This window comes from Pongo pygmaeus, chromosome 17 (assembly GCF_028885625.2).
Source record: "Pongo pygmaeus isolate AG05252 chromosome 17, NHGRI_mPonPyg2-v2.0_pri, whole genome shotgun sequence".
Taxonomy (NCBI): Eukaryota; Metazoa; Chordata; class Mammalia; order Primates; family Hominidae; genus Pongo; species Pongo pygmaeus.
The window spans coordinates 31473746-31489546 of record NC_072390.2 but is presented as its reverse complement, the minus strand read 5'-3'; the positions used below and the strand labels follow the sequence as shown (position 1 = coordinate 31489546).

At 39.4% G+C, this 15801-nt stretch overlaps 1 protein-coding gene and 1 non-coding gene across 19 annotated transcripts in view; one reads left to right on the top strand and one right to left on the bottom strand.

Moving 5' to 3' along the window:
• Positions 1 to 15801, bottom strand: part of DLGAP1 (DLG associated protein 1) — a 977987-nt gene that overhangs the window by 303960 nt on the left and 658226 nt on the right. For all 18 annotated transcript variants that reach the window (XM_063653448.1, XM_054461416.2, XM_054461415.2 and 15 more), the window contains one exon: positions 12713 to 12927. In XM_063653448.1, the coding sequence (XP_063509518.1) occupies positions 12713 to 12927 (215 nt within the window). The remainder of the gene's footprint in view (positions 1 to 12712; positions 12928 to 15801) is intronic.
• Positions 9949 to 10052, top strand: LOC129019211 (small nucleolar RNA U13). The gene has a single exon (XR_008495556.2). It is a non-coding gene; the product is annotated as a small nucleolar RNA U13 (small nucleolar RNA).

The following is a 15801-nucleotide window of genomic DNA, read 5'->3' as shown; positions in this document are numbered from 1 at the left end:
TTTATCTGTGTAACTTTTTATATCAGCCCTTTCTGGTACCATCGTAATCTCTGCTTCTACCATTCTTTACCTGCAGCAGTACAACTTTCTCTTGTCTCTTACTTGATTTCAAACTGTCTCCAATTTGTCTCTCTCTATCTCATCTTGAGGCAGGCTAGTACAGTGGTTAATGACATGGGCTCTGAATTCAAATCCTGACTGTGACACTTCTAGCTCTGTGACTTTGGAAAGTCAATTAAATTTACGTGCCCCAGTTTCCTCCTTGTATAACTTAGTTAATAATAATAATTCTTGTCTTATAGGTACTATTAGTTATTGTGTGAATTGTGTCTGGCACAGAGGAAGTGCTTCTAAGTGTTAGTCATTACTATTCTTCAAGGTGATTTTTTAGGGGGTTAAAATTAGATATATTCCAACAACAAGAAAAACAAATAAAGAAGCCAAAAGAAAAAAGTAAGAGAAAAGCACAAGAAATGCAGCAAAAACCACCCAGAAAGCCTCTTCACGAGAAGAATGACTGCTGAGATATTAGAAGATATCCTTCCATACATATATACTCATGTAAATAATGTAGAATACACTTTCATCTAAATGAGAAAAAAAATCTCTCCTGTAATTGGCTTTTTGACTCCATGCCACGCAGGCCATCTGTTTTTGTTTTTGTTGTTGTTTGTTTGTTTGTTTTTTTGAGACGGAGTCTTGCTCTGTCGCCCAGGCTGGAGTGCAGTGGCATGATCTCCGCTCACTGTAACCTCTGCCTCCTAGGTTCAAGTGATTTTTCTGCCTCAGCCTCCCAAGTAGCTGGGACTACAGGTGTGTGCCACCACGCCTGGCTAATTTTTGTATTTTTAGTAGAGACGGGGTTTCACCATATTGTCCAGGCTGGTCTTGAACTCCTGACCTTGTGATCAGCCCACCTCGGCCTCCCAAAGTGTTGGGATTACAGGCATGAGCCACTGTCCCCGGCCACGCAGGCCATCTTTCTAAAACAACATGTACATCACTTCATTATCTGACTCGGCTATCAGTGGTTTCCTATTGCTCACTTTATTAAAACAAAATGAATTCTCTGGATATTTAAGGATCTTACTTAGAAAAGTCCTCACTTTCTATCCAAAGATGGCTTCCCATTTTTAAACACTCTTCTAATACATCAGTCAGCTTAATTTCTTTATACTCAGGCAAAATTCCTCCTCCATAGTCTGTTGCCTCTCAGTGATTATTCAGATTCCAAATCTAATCCTTTCTCTTTCATGAAGTCATCCCTTCTTCTTTTCAATTCCTATTAATTTTTCTTTTTTTTTGAACAAATATAGCACTTTTAGTTAGAGGTAACATACATAATGTAATTTCAAAAGTTACAAATAATGATACAAAATTGTTTTCATTGCTCTTGGCGGCACTGAATCATATATGTGCAGTGGAGACAGAGCCTTATAGCTCTCTTGTCTCCCTCAGGGCAGTTAGCAGCTTGAAAACTTTGATTCCTCTGGAAAGAAGTCTTGGTTGAGAGTGAGATGACTTGGGTCCTAAATCTTGCTGAAGAGCTTAAGCGAGGCACCTATTTCCTTGGGGCCTCCATATCCTTATTTGTAATATAAAAGAGTTGGAATCATCTTTGAGGTTCCTTTTAGTTTTGCTTCTAAGATTTTTTATTTATTCTATATCTGAAGAAAGACTACCTAAAAATAATGCTGTTGATAAAGTGGTAAATGTTTAGAAACTGACTTTTTGGGAGGAAGAAGCTCTGCCTTGTAGAGCGTGTCGATTTCCATGGTGTAAATATTTCCATCATGGCCAATATCAGGCTCCCAGGATGACAAAACTGAATATGGAGTTGGGAAGAGATGTCCACCATTGGCTCTCATTGGACAACTGGACCCCCCCCAGCATTGTGGAGTGGCTCCTTTCAACGAAGAAATGCAGCCTCAGGCTAGATGAGCACAGCCAGCTAGCTTCATCTCTAGCTTCTCTCACTCTAAAACTCCAACACAATCTTTCTTCACTGAGTGGAGAAGGCGACGACAATGGAAAGTGCTCCCAGCTTGGCTTTTCAAACCCAGGCTCCGAAGGCACAAACCCCAGGAGCAGGCCAGTCTTCTCAGGCGCTTGTACCCACAGCAGTGTCCATCTCTCTTGGAATCTGGCACAGGAATGATGCTACCGAGGTGGTGGCAATTTTATATGCAGTTGGTAATTTGGATCTGTTCCGAGAGCTCTCAGCTCTGCTTTTTCTGGGAAAGAGGTGTGGTCCAAAGAACTAAAAGAAGGTTCTGAGCTGTAAGTCAAGAACAATGTACAGATGGTGGAAACAGTCTCCAGACTGTTTAGGGAAAAGTCCTCAGAGTTTCATGAGTCAGTGGGAGGAAAGAAGTTGGAGAGAAAGTAGAGGGCTGGAGCTGAAGACCCAGGCTCTGCCTCGTGAGGCTCACAACCATGAGAAAGCCTTGGTCTATCATTAAAGTGTTGGTTAAAAATCAACTCGAAATTCCTTCTGACACCGTTGGGAGGATCTTATCATATGTACTAAAAACATTTGATGACTGTTATTTATACTTATTTATGTTAAACAATAGGAAGAAAATTAAAATATTACTAGCTATCAGGATAGATGATATTTTCTCTTCATTGGTTTATGTGGGTTCATATATATATATATATATATATATATATATATATATATATATATATAACTTTTTTTTGAGACAATCTGGCTCTGTCGGCCAGGCTAGGATACAGTGGCAAGATCTTGGTTCACTGCAATCTCTGCCTCCCGAGTTCAAGTGACTCAGCCTCCTGAGTAGCTGGGATCACAGGCGCACGCCACCACACCCAGCTAATTTTTGTATTTTTAGTAGAAATGGGGTTTTGCCATATTGGTCAGGCTGGTCTTGAACTCCTGGCCTCAAGTTATCTGCCTGCCCTGGCCTCCCAAAGTGCTGGGATTACAGGCGTGGGCCACCAAGCCCAGCCACAAATAATTTTTAAAGAATGTTGCAGTAGTTAGTGCGATCATTGAAGAACACCCTTCCCAACTTCAAAAGGACTAGTTAATGCTGGTGCTCCCTGACCCCTCATAGAACTAGAAGGAATTGGGATTCCCCAGATGAACTGAAGGAAATATGCTAATATTCAAAGTGGATAACAATACTAGGGATGGCTGCGTGGATATTTTTAACATGCTAATGTGTACCTGCCAGACTGAGCTCCCAGCCTCCAGGTGGGCTGGCAACGAAAAGTAGGGTTGAGAAGGAACAGGGAGCTTTTCAGAGAACCACAGATTCAGAAGCAGAGGGAGGGGGAAGAATTGAAGAGAACACAGATGCAGTCAAAGGATGCTGGGCAGACGTTAGATGGCAACTCAACTCAACCACTGCGCATTAAAGTTACTCATGGAGGGTACTGTTCAGGGCACTTTAGGCATAGAGGGATTGTGTAATGATGCGTTAGCATTTGTTCAACATCCCCTCTGGGATGACGACTCTGTGCCAAGTGCTTCAAAAACATTCTTTCAGATAGCATTGAATCTCTTCCTACATGAGGGACAGAGAAAATAGACCAGTGCTTAAGAAAGCTATATTACCTTGAGAAATGTTAACACAGTGCTTTGGGAATTCTTAGGAGGAAGAAATAATGGCTGACAGCCAGAGGTTAAATTTGAGAAGAAGATTTAAAAGAATGGAGACTTTCTTCTCATCTTCTCCCCCATTAGATCACAAGTTCTGTTGTACTGGGAATCCTGACTCCTGTAATATATCCCAATGCTTAGCACATAGTAGGTGGCCAAAACTGATAATAATGATGGTGATAGCTAACATATATGGAGCAACTACTGTGTGCCAGGGACTGTGCTAAGTGCGCCACATACACTGTACCTTCTTAAATCTGCATAATTACCCTTGAACAACCAGTGGCTTGTTGAGGTGGCTTGATGTTACTTCCCATACAAGTGTTCTGTGCTTGTAAGGGAATAGCAGGAAAGATCTCAAAGGAGAATGGAGTCTTACTGTGACACTTTTGAATGCTATATTTGGAACTTTGTGCCTAGGCAACGTGGGATTCAGAGATAATTTTTTAGCAACCTGGTAGAAAGTCTTAGAGAAGGAGCTAGAGCAGAGAGAGGGTGGGGGCATCAAGACAAATTGGTCCATTGCAATCACTCAAGTGAAAAATAGTAAAGCTGGAAGAGGTAAGAGGTGAGTTGCAAAGTTTCAAGACTGTATTTAAAAAATGGTCATTCCACTGATAGAAAGGGAAGTGTCAGGAAGAGAAGTGATATATTTAGGGAGTGCTGTGTTATGTGGGTGCTTTGAAATCTCTTCTTCCTGAATACTGAGCTTGAAAATACAGGATCAATGCACATGATCAGACGATGGTGCAGATCTTATGCTAAAGTCTTAGACTCTTCAGGCTGGAAAGATCTTATATAGATATTCTGTCTGTCTTGCTCAGGCAGAATTATCAAAGGTCTCAGAGGAATATAACTCAGCTTGTTTCAAAAGAGGCCTTGGAAGTTTTCTCTAACAATTTCCAAATTAATTGATTTGATAATTAATAACTTTGCACTTAGAAGTTCCTCCTTGCAGCTAACTTGAATTCCTTGGGCTGCAATTTTGATCTCATTTCCTCCTGGTTTATAGATAGGAATGTTGATGATTTTGCTATTTCGAATGCATCTTCTGTAAAGATACATTTATTTAGGACTTACACCCAGCTTGCTTCTAAAAAGGATTAGAGGCAGCTCCTAATATGTCCGCCTAGGCTTCCTTTTGAAGAAGCTTTTCTCATTCCTGCAAAATGTCCTTTCATCTGCATGCATAAGAAGAATTTCTTTAATAATAAATGACACAGCAAAAGTAAAGCTAATAACAAACTATGCTGACAAAATAGTAACCTGTAAACAAAACAAAACAAAAACAAAAAGAAACAAAAAACCACAATCCTTTCTAATGCCAGGCAATGCAGATTTTTCTCATCAGAAAATAATTCTGACCAAAACTATCAATTTCAACACCACCAGCCTCTGAATTTTAAGTTCCTTTCTTCTTTGTAGTGCCTGCTTTTGCCATTCTTAGACTCGTGTGTGTGTGTGTGTGTGTGTGTGTGTGTGTGTGTGTGTGTGTGTGTCTGTGTGTATTTTTCTCTTCCACTTGACTCTGGAAAACCAGATTTTAGTAAAGCATTTAGTGAATATTGAAACCAAGGTATAAATGATGGACACAGTACTTAAATTATTAAAGGTACCAAATGTTTGTTGCATGAATAAATGAGTGAGTGAGTGATTCCATGAATATAATTTCTGATTGTAAATAGCGTGTTCTCTTTACCTCGTTGTCTGCACTTTAACGGGAACATAGATATTAATTTGAATAAATGGCAGGTGGCAGACAGACAAGACGAAGGAATTTTGAGGCTCTCTGCAAAGAGAAGCCGTCCTGGAAGGACAGTGGGCAGCATCTCTGATCAGCACTACCTAAAAGAAGTGGGGAGTCTTTGTTTCCAGAAACCTTAGCCAGGGCCTTCCCCGCTCCCCTCCCTCTGCTGTCTCAGGGCTTTGTTTACACAGCCCCTTGAAGCCAGCTGTCAAGGGTGCAAACCTGGTCTGCCATTCTTTGAAAAAGGTTCAGTTTACACACGGTAAGCCACAGAACAGAGAAGGCCCAGGATTCATTATTGTATTAGTCTCCACAGAGCTGAACCCAGGCTCCTAAGAGTCCGTCCCTTCTTCCTATGTCCTCTGTCAGCCAGCGCCTTCTGCGGCTCTGATCCTTTGGTCATTGGTCCTTCTTTCCTGCACCTGAGGCTAAGCCTGAGTCAAGATGTTCTCAAGATCCTTCCTGTTTCAGCTGCATGTCTAATGTTTACACTTGAGACTCAGAACTCACTTCACTGCAGGCTTCTGACGCCCCTTCAAATCCATCCTTCACTCTCACAATCTGTTTTGAATGTCTGTTTTTCCTGGGTACCACTTCTCAGTTGTCCACACCCAGTTGATCTTCCTTTCCCCTCCATTATTAAACATCTTTTAAATAGCTCATCACTGCAGTCTTAGTAAGTTCAACTTTCCGTCCAGCTTTTTATCTTTTCTGGTTTCAACAGCTGGGCTCAAATCTTAGCTCTGACATTTGATTGATAGGTGAACTTAAAAAAGTTATTTAATCTCTCTGAGATGCAAATTTGTCATTTGTAAAATGGGCAAAATTGCATGCATAGAGTTGTGATGATCAAAAGAAAACACGTATGTAAAGCCCGTAGCACTCAGTCAGGCACTTAGAACCTTGTTAAAATGTAAATATCCCTTCCACTTAAAAAAAAATTATTTTAAGTTTTGGGATACATGTGCAGGATGTGCAGGTTTGTTACATAGGTAAACGTGTGCATGGTGGTTTGCTGCACCTATCAACCCATCACCTAGGTATTAAGCCCAGCATGCATTAGCTATTTATCCTGATGCTCTCCCTCCCCCAATCTCTGACTCTTAACTTTTAAAAATGTCTCATTCCTTCTCTCTAGAAAAGTATTGGGACTTTCTTTTATTCTTTCGCCTCCTTTAAAGACACACAAGGAGTTCTCTCCTCTCTGTAGTCATGATCTTTGTAGAGACTTTTCAGTCTATGCAGGCTTCCTTTCAACACAGGCTTTTCTAAAGAGTAATTATATAGCAAGAAACCAGGATTTGGTACAGACTACAGTACTCACACATGCCCACATCATTTGGAGGAGGGCATTCATATCCCAATGAAGGAACATTTTTTTTTAAAAACTAGGAGTGGTGATCTGGGACTGAATGTAAAAGGTGATTGCTTGTATTAGCTGTTTTTTCTTTTTTAAATCAAGCTGATTTCTAACAAAGATTTGAAAGGTATTTAGATAATTCGTAGATGAGCAAGTGATAATTTTTCTGTGAGCAAGGATGACTTTCCCTGTTTTAAACGTGTCGCATTTCTTATTATATTGGAAAGTGGGAGTGGGGAGTTAGAAGTATGGAGGATAATAGAAGAAAGTATTATAGTCAGGGAAGAATGGGACACTACCCTGAGTTTATATCACTGATCACTGAGGACGTAAATTCACAATTTCGTGTGGCAGGTTGTATTTTCTTGTTCTCCCTATTTTGTGAGGAGCATTTGCTATTATACGTTACAATGATACGGAGGAACAGGTAGGAGAGGAACAAAAAAGCATTTAGGCAAAACAGAGACATTTCATACTACTTAGAACAGAGATGGGATGATACAAATTGCTATGTTCGCAATACAGTTCATATCTTTGGGGAAAAAATTAGCGATGCTCCAATCTTCATCCCATCCCCCTCTTTCTCTAGCAAGAAAAGGAAAATGAGGAGCAGTAGGTAGGTAGGAGGGGAGTGTATAACATGAGGAACAGGCAAGGACATAGCATGTCCAGGAGGAAAAAAGAGGAGCAAAAAACGTATGCAAGATAAACAACAACAACAACAACAAAAGAGACTCCAGCAAGAGGCTATGGTTTTGGGTTCCTCACGTAGAAATCAATGCATTTAAAAATATCCAGAATTAAAGTTGAAGAAAAACACTCCATCTACCTCTTCTCAAATTATTTTCTTTACCAATACTACTTCCTTTTGTCTTTAAACTGTGAACCACCACTCTACTGTGCCTTGTTCTTACAATTATACATGTCAGTGCTGAAAGGTTCCTGGGAGACATTTCCTGTAGACTAAGGATAGCACCTGTGGGCATCTCGGATTGATGAATCATGGTGGCTGGAGTACTGCATTGAGACTGGTTCAGGGGCTCAGTCTGTTCTCAATGGGTAGGGTGATGGGATCCATCAATGCTGGGATTGGCTAATGCTGTCTGCCACAGGTTTGGGGTGGGAGGGGTTGTAGGGAGAGCCGCCTAAGTGGTGCCATCCATGCTAAGAGACTGAGACTCTCATTTATGAGGAGGTTCAGAGACATTAATCCATCTGCCAAAAGGCACACAGCTACTTAGTATTTTTCCAAATTTAAATTTAAATTTTTCCAATTTATCTAAAACAAACAAAAAAAGGTTCAGGGCCAGGGGCAAAAATGAAGATTAAGAGGATTAGCCATCCTGAAAATGAAAAATGATTTGCCTTCAAGGCATTTAGAACTGAAAATAAATCTTCTTGAAGCCTTTTGTTAGACACTTTATCAAAATTGCTAGGACCTCTGACTGGCTCTCTTGCAAACAGCCTGGAATCCTGCCCAATTTCAGAGGAGTTTCAAAATCTGTAATATTATAGACTAACTATTTCTTCCAGGGGGAGAATTTTTCTTAGTGCTTGGATAAAGAGATGAAGTATTAAGACACTTTAAACTATTATTCATGTAGGATTAATAGATATTTGAATTTAACTTCAGAATCTTTTAAATGACACCCCACTTAGTATAATTTTTAAAAAGTTCTTTCTGCAGTGTATCAAATAAAAGTCCCAGATGGGATTTGGACTTGGTTTTAACTAATCATGGTAGCAGGCAGTAGTCTCAGTTCTAGAATAAATAGCATTCCAAGTAAGAGACTTAAGGTCTTCATCAGTGCCAGGCTGCAACAATATGCTTTGAGGGAACCCTGGCCCCTAAATATCTCCTCTACTTGCCTGGAAATTTACTATTAAACATTCAGAATTTTTTTGAAAATGCTAATATTCTTGGGTGATACGCTGTTTCAAATTTATTGTTAGCTAATAAGTAAGGAAGAAGGTAAAGCTAGTGATGAGGTGGAGCGATTTGTTAATAGCTGTGGGATAAGAGAAGAGAGTGACCGAAATAATAGTTTTCCAAGAGTAGATACAGGAGGGGTTTTGCTGGCCCAAAGATGGACTTCATTGTCTCAAAACTACTCCTAACACCAGAATGTTTAACTGACCTTAGGCCTTATATGTCTGAGGACCCAATAACTAACACTAAGCAGCTGATGAAAAACCACCCACATAAATAAACCCTCAAGATGCCTTTGGAAAATAGAAAAGAAAAGAGAAAAATAATGTAAGAAAGTGTAGGAGTGCCTTCTCTTCAACATTTCTGAGAGAAGATGGGAGTTGAAAACCTTAAACAAAATGTTGCCCCAATCTCACTTGCCTAATTTTAGTTATCTTGGTTCAGGGCTATGATTCATCCCTAAAGCTGTGAATTGCTGAGGAGGAAGGAGGGAAAAAAAATCGACTTAAATGTCAAAGAAGTAGGAACATAAATATAGTTTTCTTTTTTGAGGAACTAGAATTCCAGGATATGGGGATCTTTTTTCTCATAAGGGACTGAATCCTTCAAACTTCTAGAAAAATAACGATCTGCAGTCAAAACATCATCAAGGAATGAAAGACAGAATTGATTATGAGTCATGTCATGTCTGAATTTTTGCCTCTATAGTGTATTTTCCTTTTTTTCTTTTGTATCTCTTTCAATCTGGTTAAACTATTAATTAATTAATTAATTAATTTCGAGATAGGGTCTCTCTCTGTTGCCCAGGCTGGGGTGCAGTGGCTCAATCATGGCTCACTGCAGCCTCGACTTCCTGGGTTCAAATGATCCTCCCACCTCAGCTTCCCAAGTAGCTGGGACTACAGGTGCATGCCACCACACCCGGCTAATTTTTGTAGCTTTAGTAGAGACAAGGTTTTGCCATGTCGCCCAGGCTGGTCTCGAACTCCTGGGCCCAGGCAATCTGCCCACCTTGGCCTCCCAAAGTGCTGGGATTATGGGTGTAAGCCACCGTGCCTGGCCAATCTGGTTAAACTAGAGGTCACTAACAATTGTATACAGTTGAAGATAACGGAGGTTTAATGTGTAGACTGTAATGACAAAGGGAACTCATAAAATAGGTGAGTTCCCTATTTTATGAATGGAATGGAGGTAAGTGGAACTATGAGAAATGATTCTAGGGGATGTGATGGTAGCACAGGGAAGGAAGATATGTTTGGATGGTTGTCTAAGGTTCTCTTGTGATCCTTTTGTGGATCATAATCATGATGATTGAGATTTCACAGTAATATATGAGATGTGCTTCCTTCAAACCTTGTTATGATGTTGGCACACTATCCGTCTTACATAAACATAGGAAAAAAAAGTTCTCTTTCCTGCCAAAGAATAGGGGACAACAGAGATGGTTTGGGGAAACTCCATCCTAAGTAAAATGTTTTCAATTTAGTAGGTGTTCTCCTGTCCATTTATCACCACTTTGAATTTCTGTAAGTGGGGAGGGACGAAATAGCAGTCACTAACTCATACCCAGTTCAACAACTTCACCATCTGAAGGAGCTGACCCTCTACCATCAGCCTAGCTGTCATCTGCATGTTTGCCTCTTTCTGCTCTGAAAACTTCTGAGCAGTAAAAGAAATATATGGTGGTCACAAAAATACAGTCCAGGACATTAGAGGAGGGTCATATTGTGAAGAAGACAAGTGAGAAAGAGAGTTTCAATGACTTCAGAGTGATCGTCCACATCCTGAAGCTATGAGAGTAGCCCAGGGCACGATCGTGACGTTGATTTCAGCCCCTACCCTCTACCCCTGTCCTCAGTCTCCTCAGAGCACTCTTCTCATCTTCCTCATGGCTCTGCATCTTTCTGTTCTCCTCTTACCTGGGTATTGCTGTGGACAAGAGCGATTCCTCTATCTTATCACCCAAGACCCAAAGTGTCACTCAGCGAATGTGACCAGTGCATCTTGGATGACAACCTAACAGGATACTCAGGAGGTGGAAAGGACTCTGGAGGTTGCCGGTTTAAGTGACTTTCTTGCCCATTGCAATCCTTTTCTTGCATCTTCTTTAAGATGTTAACCCTATGGCCATGACTACCTAACACTGTGTCTAGTGGAGAGATATTTTAAGGTCCATAGAAGAATATTTTTTTTCAGAAGGGTCCTTGGCCTCCCTCATTTCATGTCACCTTGGTCTACTGCCTTTCTTACAAATCCAGTTCTTTTGATTTAATTTTCTGAGCCTCTGCTAGGTTTGCCAAAGTGCAATGAAGACTTGTTTCTGTTTTTTATCTCCATGATTTTTTTTTTTTTTTTTTAACCTTGTGTGGCAATGCTTTGGGTCCAATTCTGTTCTCCAAATAGATACATTGAAGTCCTAACTCCTACTATCGGTTAATGTGACCTTATTTGGAAATAGAGTCTTTGTAGATCTAATCAAGCCACCAAGTTTGTGCGAGTTTGTTCTGACAATTCTTGAAAAGTAACGCATGTAGTAATAAAGGCAAAGAGGAAGGGCAACTGGAAGCCAAAGAAAGAAGGAAGAGGTTTTTTTCTTGGCTTAATTTACTGATGCATTGGTATTAATTTTTGATTAAAATGATCCAGAATTGTTCCACACGCACCCTTGAAAAATAATTCATGAGAGGCTGTCTCTGTCCGGATCTTTAAAACACAACATACTCTGCTATTTAAATAAATTCCCATCGCACAATAGTCAGCTGTTTTTCAGTGCTCTTGATTAACAATTGGGTTTGTTTTCCTTAACTCGACTGCTTTGATTTTTTGTTTTATTTTGCCTTTTAATATTTTATTTAGTAACATAATATAAATGCATGAATAGTAATGTTTATTTCATCAAAATATGGAATCAAAGGCACTTAAAAATACGAATTATCTGTAATATATTTTTCAGGTCCAAACGTAATTCTATCTATTTCTATATTCCAAGACTCTAAAGAATTTACTCTCTATAAACAGCATTTAGAATTATATCAGGTCTTGCTTAAAATAATCCATCTCAGTGGTTTCCTGCGCAGCGCTATTCTTTGTTTACAAACAGCACAAATACAGTTAAGGACTACAGTCATATGCTGCACAACAACATTTCAGTTAATGATGCATATAATATGGTTCTCCCATAAGATTATAATACTGTATTTTTACTGTGTTTTTCTATGTTTGGATATATTTACATAAACAAATACTTACCAGTTTGTGAGAGTCGCCCACAGCATTCAGTACAGTAATTTGCTGTATAGGTTTGCAACTTAGGAGCAATAGGCCACACCTATTGCTAAGTGTGTAATATAGCCTAAGTGTGTAGTAGGCTAGACCATCTAAGTTTTTGTAAGTGGACTTTATGATGTGTGCACAGTGAAATCGCTTAATGATGCATTTCTCAGAATGTAACTCCATCATTAAATGATGTATGACTATATTTATATTTTCAAAACAAAACCTTTTTAAGGCCTTCAATTGTAATACATATTGAGTGCCCAAGTTTAAAAATGTATGTCAAGAACCTTCACATATCCAATTTTCAAGCATGGCCACATTCTATAAGCTTTTCTGACAATCTCCTCTATTATGTTACTCAATTATCTGAAAAATTCAAGAGTCTTAAGAAAAAGCTCTTGTGTGTACTTCGTGCCTGGGCAAACGTTCAAGAATTGGGATACATGTATATTCTCATTGACCAGAAATTTTAATTCTTTTCAGAAGCCATTCTGGATTCTTTTAAATCCAGAAAGGCTTCTGAAAAGATTGGATTGCTTCTGCTTCTTAGAGATGAGGGGTTCAGCTTATGATCAATGCAGAACACATCTGTTGCCTCTCTCTACAAAGGCACTGGGGTACAGACGTCAGATCTAAAGTCACAAGCAATGTACTGCACTGCTCCACCTGTAGGATGTTTCTGCCCCACTTACTCTAGGAGACACACCATCTGAGCCTCGGTGATAATACAAGCACCTGGACTATCACAAGTGCAGGGCTAGGACTACTCACTTGAGTGTGGTGAGTTCTGTAAGGGATGGCTGAGTAGCCTTGAGATAGCTTTCTCTCCGCGCAGCAACTTTAGGAGAAGGCTTGGGACTCGTGTCTGAGTCTCCACTGTCTTCATCCCCCATGGCCTTGATATAACTGCCACTCCGCATTCTTCGGCATGGAATTTCATCATCTTTTCCTCGAGGGGTGTACCCTGTCCATTCATCTTGAGGAACCTATTCAGATAGAAAACAGATAAATCGCTTTTTATGAAATCCTACCTTTTTCCTTTCTTTTTCCTTTTTTTTAGATTTAACATTTCTAAATTTTTTTTTTTTTTTTTGAGATGGAATCTTGCTCTGTCACCCAGGCTGGAGTGCAGTGGCGCAATCTTGGCTCACTGCAAGCTCCGCTTCCCGGGTCCATGCCGTTCTCCTGCCTCAGCCTCCTGAGTAACTGGGACTACAGGCACCCACCACCACGCCTGGCTAATTATTTGTATTTTTAGTAGAGACGGGGTTTCACCGTGTTAGCCAGGATGGTCTTGATCTCCTGACTTCGTGATCCCCCTGCCTTGGCCTCCCAAAGTGCTGGGATTACAGGCTAACATTTCTAATTTTTGTGAGTACATAGTAAGTGTATATATTTATGGAGTACATGAGGTATTTTGATATAAGCATACGATGTGTAATAATCACATCAGGGTAAATGGGGTATCCATCACCTCAAGCATTTGTCATTTCTTTGTGTTATAAACATTCCAATTATCCTCTTAGTTATTTTAAAATGTATAAATAAGACCAAGTATTTTCTTTTTTTGGTATGGTGCTGGATATTGGTAATATAATTATCTGAAACTTTAGACATTAACCTTTCAATAACAATATTTTATCGTAATAGCCTCAAAAATATTTTCAATACATACAAATCCACGTCTCTCAGTCTTTAACATGACTCATGTAGTAGGAAAAATTAAAACCATTGGCTTTGAATCATTTGTACATCTCAGTTTTCTCATGCTGATAATAGTTGAGTCAGGCATAAGAATGCCATTGGAAAGGAGAGCAATTTTATTTGAGCTTTTCAGTGATTTGTTTTCAATTGCCATTTAAGATTCAGGAATGTTTTCTGATTGATCTATGCCTTCCTTGAACCTTTCGACTTTACCATCTCATATCCAGTCCGTCTTCTTCCTAAACCAGTGGTCTCCACCAGCTGCATTTACTCCCCAGTCACTTATTCTTTCTGAATCTTTCTTAATTTGGATTCAGCTTCCATAGATCTGCTTAAAGCACTCTCTAGAGGTTTCCAATGATCTCCTAATGGAAGATAATGGCATTTTCTTGCTTTTATTTTTTGTTGGCCTCTGCACACCCATGCACACACATACATGCAAATAACACCTCTTGCAAGTTTCTCCCCTTTTGGCCTTCTGATTGCTCGACTTACCTGGTGTAGCTACTAGTTGTCTGAATTGTTCCTTTCCTTTTGCTTTGCTGGATCCTACTCTAAGTCCCTAACTGTGGGTACCACAACAAAATCATGTTGTCAGTGCACTGCTCTTTTTTTTTCTTTGCACAATCTTTTTTTCTGAGTTCAGCAGAACACTGCACTACGTTTTAGAAGCCGTCTTCATGACTTTCTCTTAAGTTCCTCTTAGATTTTCCACTTCAACATGAACTCAACCTAGATCTCATTCCTTCTTCATTTTTCATGATGTGAAAAAAATGCATAATAGCCACTTTTTTTATTCATTAAGAAGTAACATAGCAAACATCCTACAGTGGACAGAGCACTGCACAAGGCTTAAGTAAAAGAGACCAAAAAAGGGGGAGGCTGGTTCTTGCCCTCAACATATTTATAACAGAGACGAGAAGAGAAACGAGAGTTAGCAGTAATGGTGATGGGAAAGGAGGATCCAGGAAAGGCTCCCTGGAATTGGCCAGGTTTGCAATGAGAAAATAAAAAGGCTTTTAATATTTTGATGTTAATGATTTACTGTTTATCCATTAAAATAACATGGTACTTCATTATTAACATTTAACTCTGCTAAAAAAAAATGTGCCTACAAGATCTCATTTCATCAATACAACAACCTGTGCATATTTTTCTGTTTTTCTCAGGTGAGAAGCAGGAGCTCAGAGAAGGTAAGTAACTTGCCAAAGGACACACAGCTAAAACAGCAGCACTAGGGTTTGAAGTGTTTAACTCCTAAGATCAAAATTATATTAATCAAAATTTTATGATTTATATCACTTTGAAAGCTAAAGTGTTAAGAAAATTGTCCACAATAGCACACACACAGACAGAAATTTCTAAATATTATAGGTTCTAAGGAAGTGAGAATAGATGTTCTACTAAAAGAGCATAACTCTTTCCTTTTTAATTGTTAATTCACCTGTATAACTTGAAAGTTTAGATCTAAGAACTTCAGATTGAAGAGATGCTACCATTCATGGTCTTGAAAACAGTGGTTTGTAGGTTCTAATTCTGAAAGGTACTCACCAAGACAAAGGATCACCCTGCAGCATGTTCATTTTATTTAATAAATTCTTATATTGTGCTCCTGTGTGCAGGCACTGTTCTAAGTGCTTTATAAATGTCAGCTCATTTGATCCACACAGCAGAGGGGTGGTATTATTATTATTCCCATTTTACAAATGAGGACACTAAAGTTATGTAACTCACTCAGAGTTACAGCTAAGAAGGGGCTGAGTTTCAATGAGGCAGTTCCTAGGGCCATATGTTGACCACTGTTTGATGCTCCTTGTCTTTCTAGGCTGTGCTTTGTGGCACCTGCAGAACTGAGCAATTATAGTCCCAGACACCTTTGTGCTCATCACATTTGATACACTTGCCATTTATTAATTATGCAAGTAACAATGTAATGTTTTTACTTTTTTAGGTAAAAGCATCAAAATCACCACAGCAACAAAGATTTCTCAGGAAATCATAAATGCTGAGAACAGTCTTGTTTTCCTTGCATTGGCAGGTGACTCACTACATAGATATGATCATGTTCAGAGCCTCATTATAGGCTTAGCAATTACACTTTAAAAATCAGCTTGGTACAGCTGACGGTCATAGATGATGCACCCCACACTTGCTAT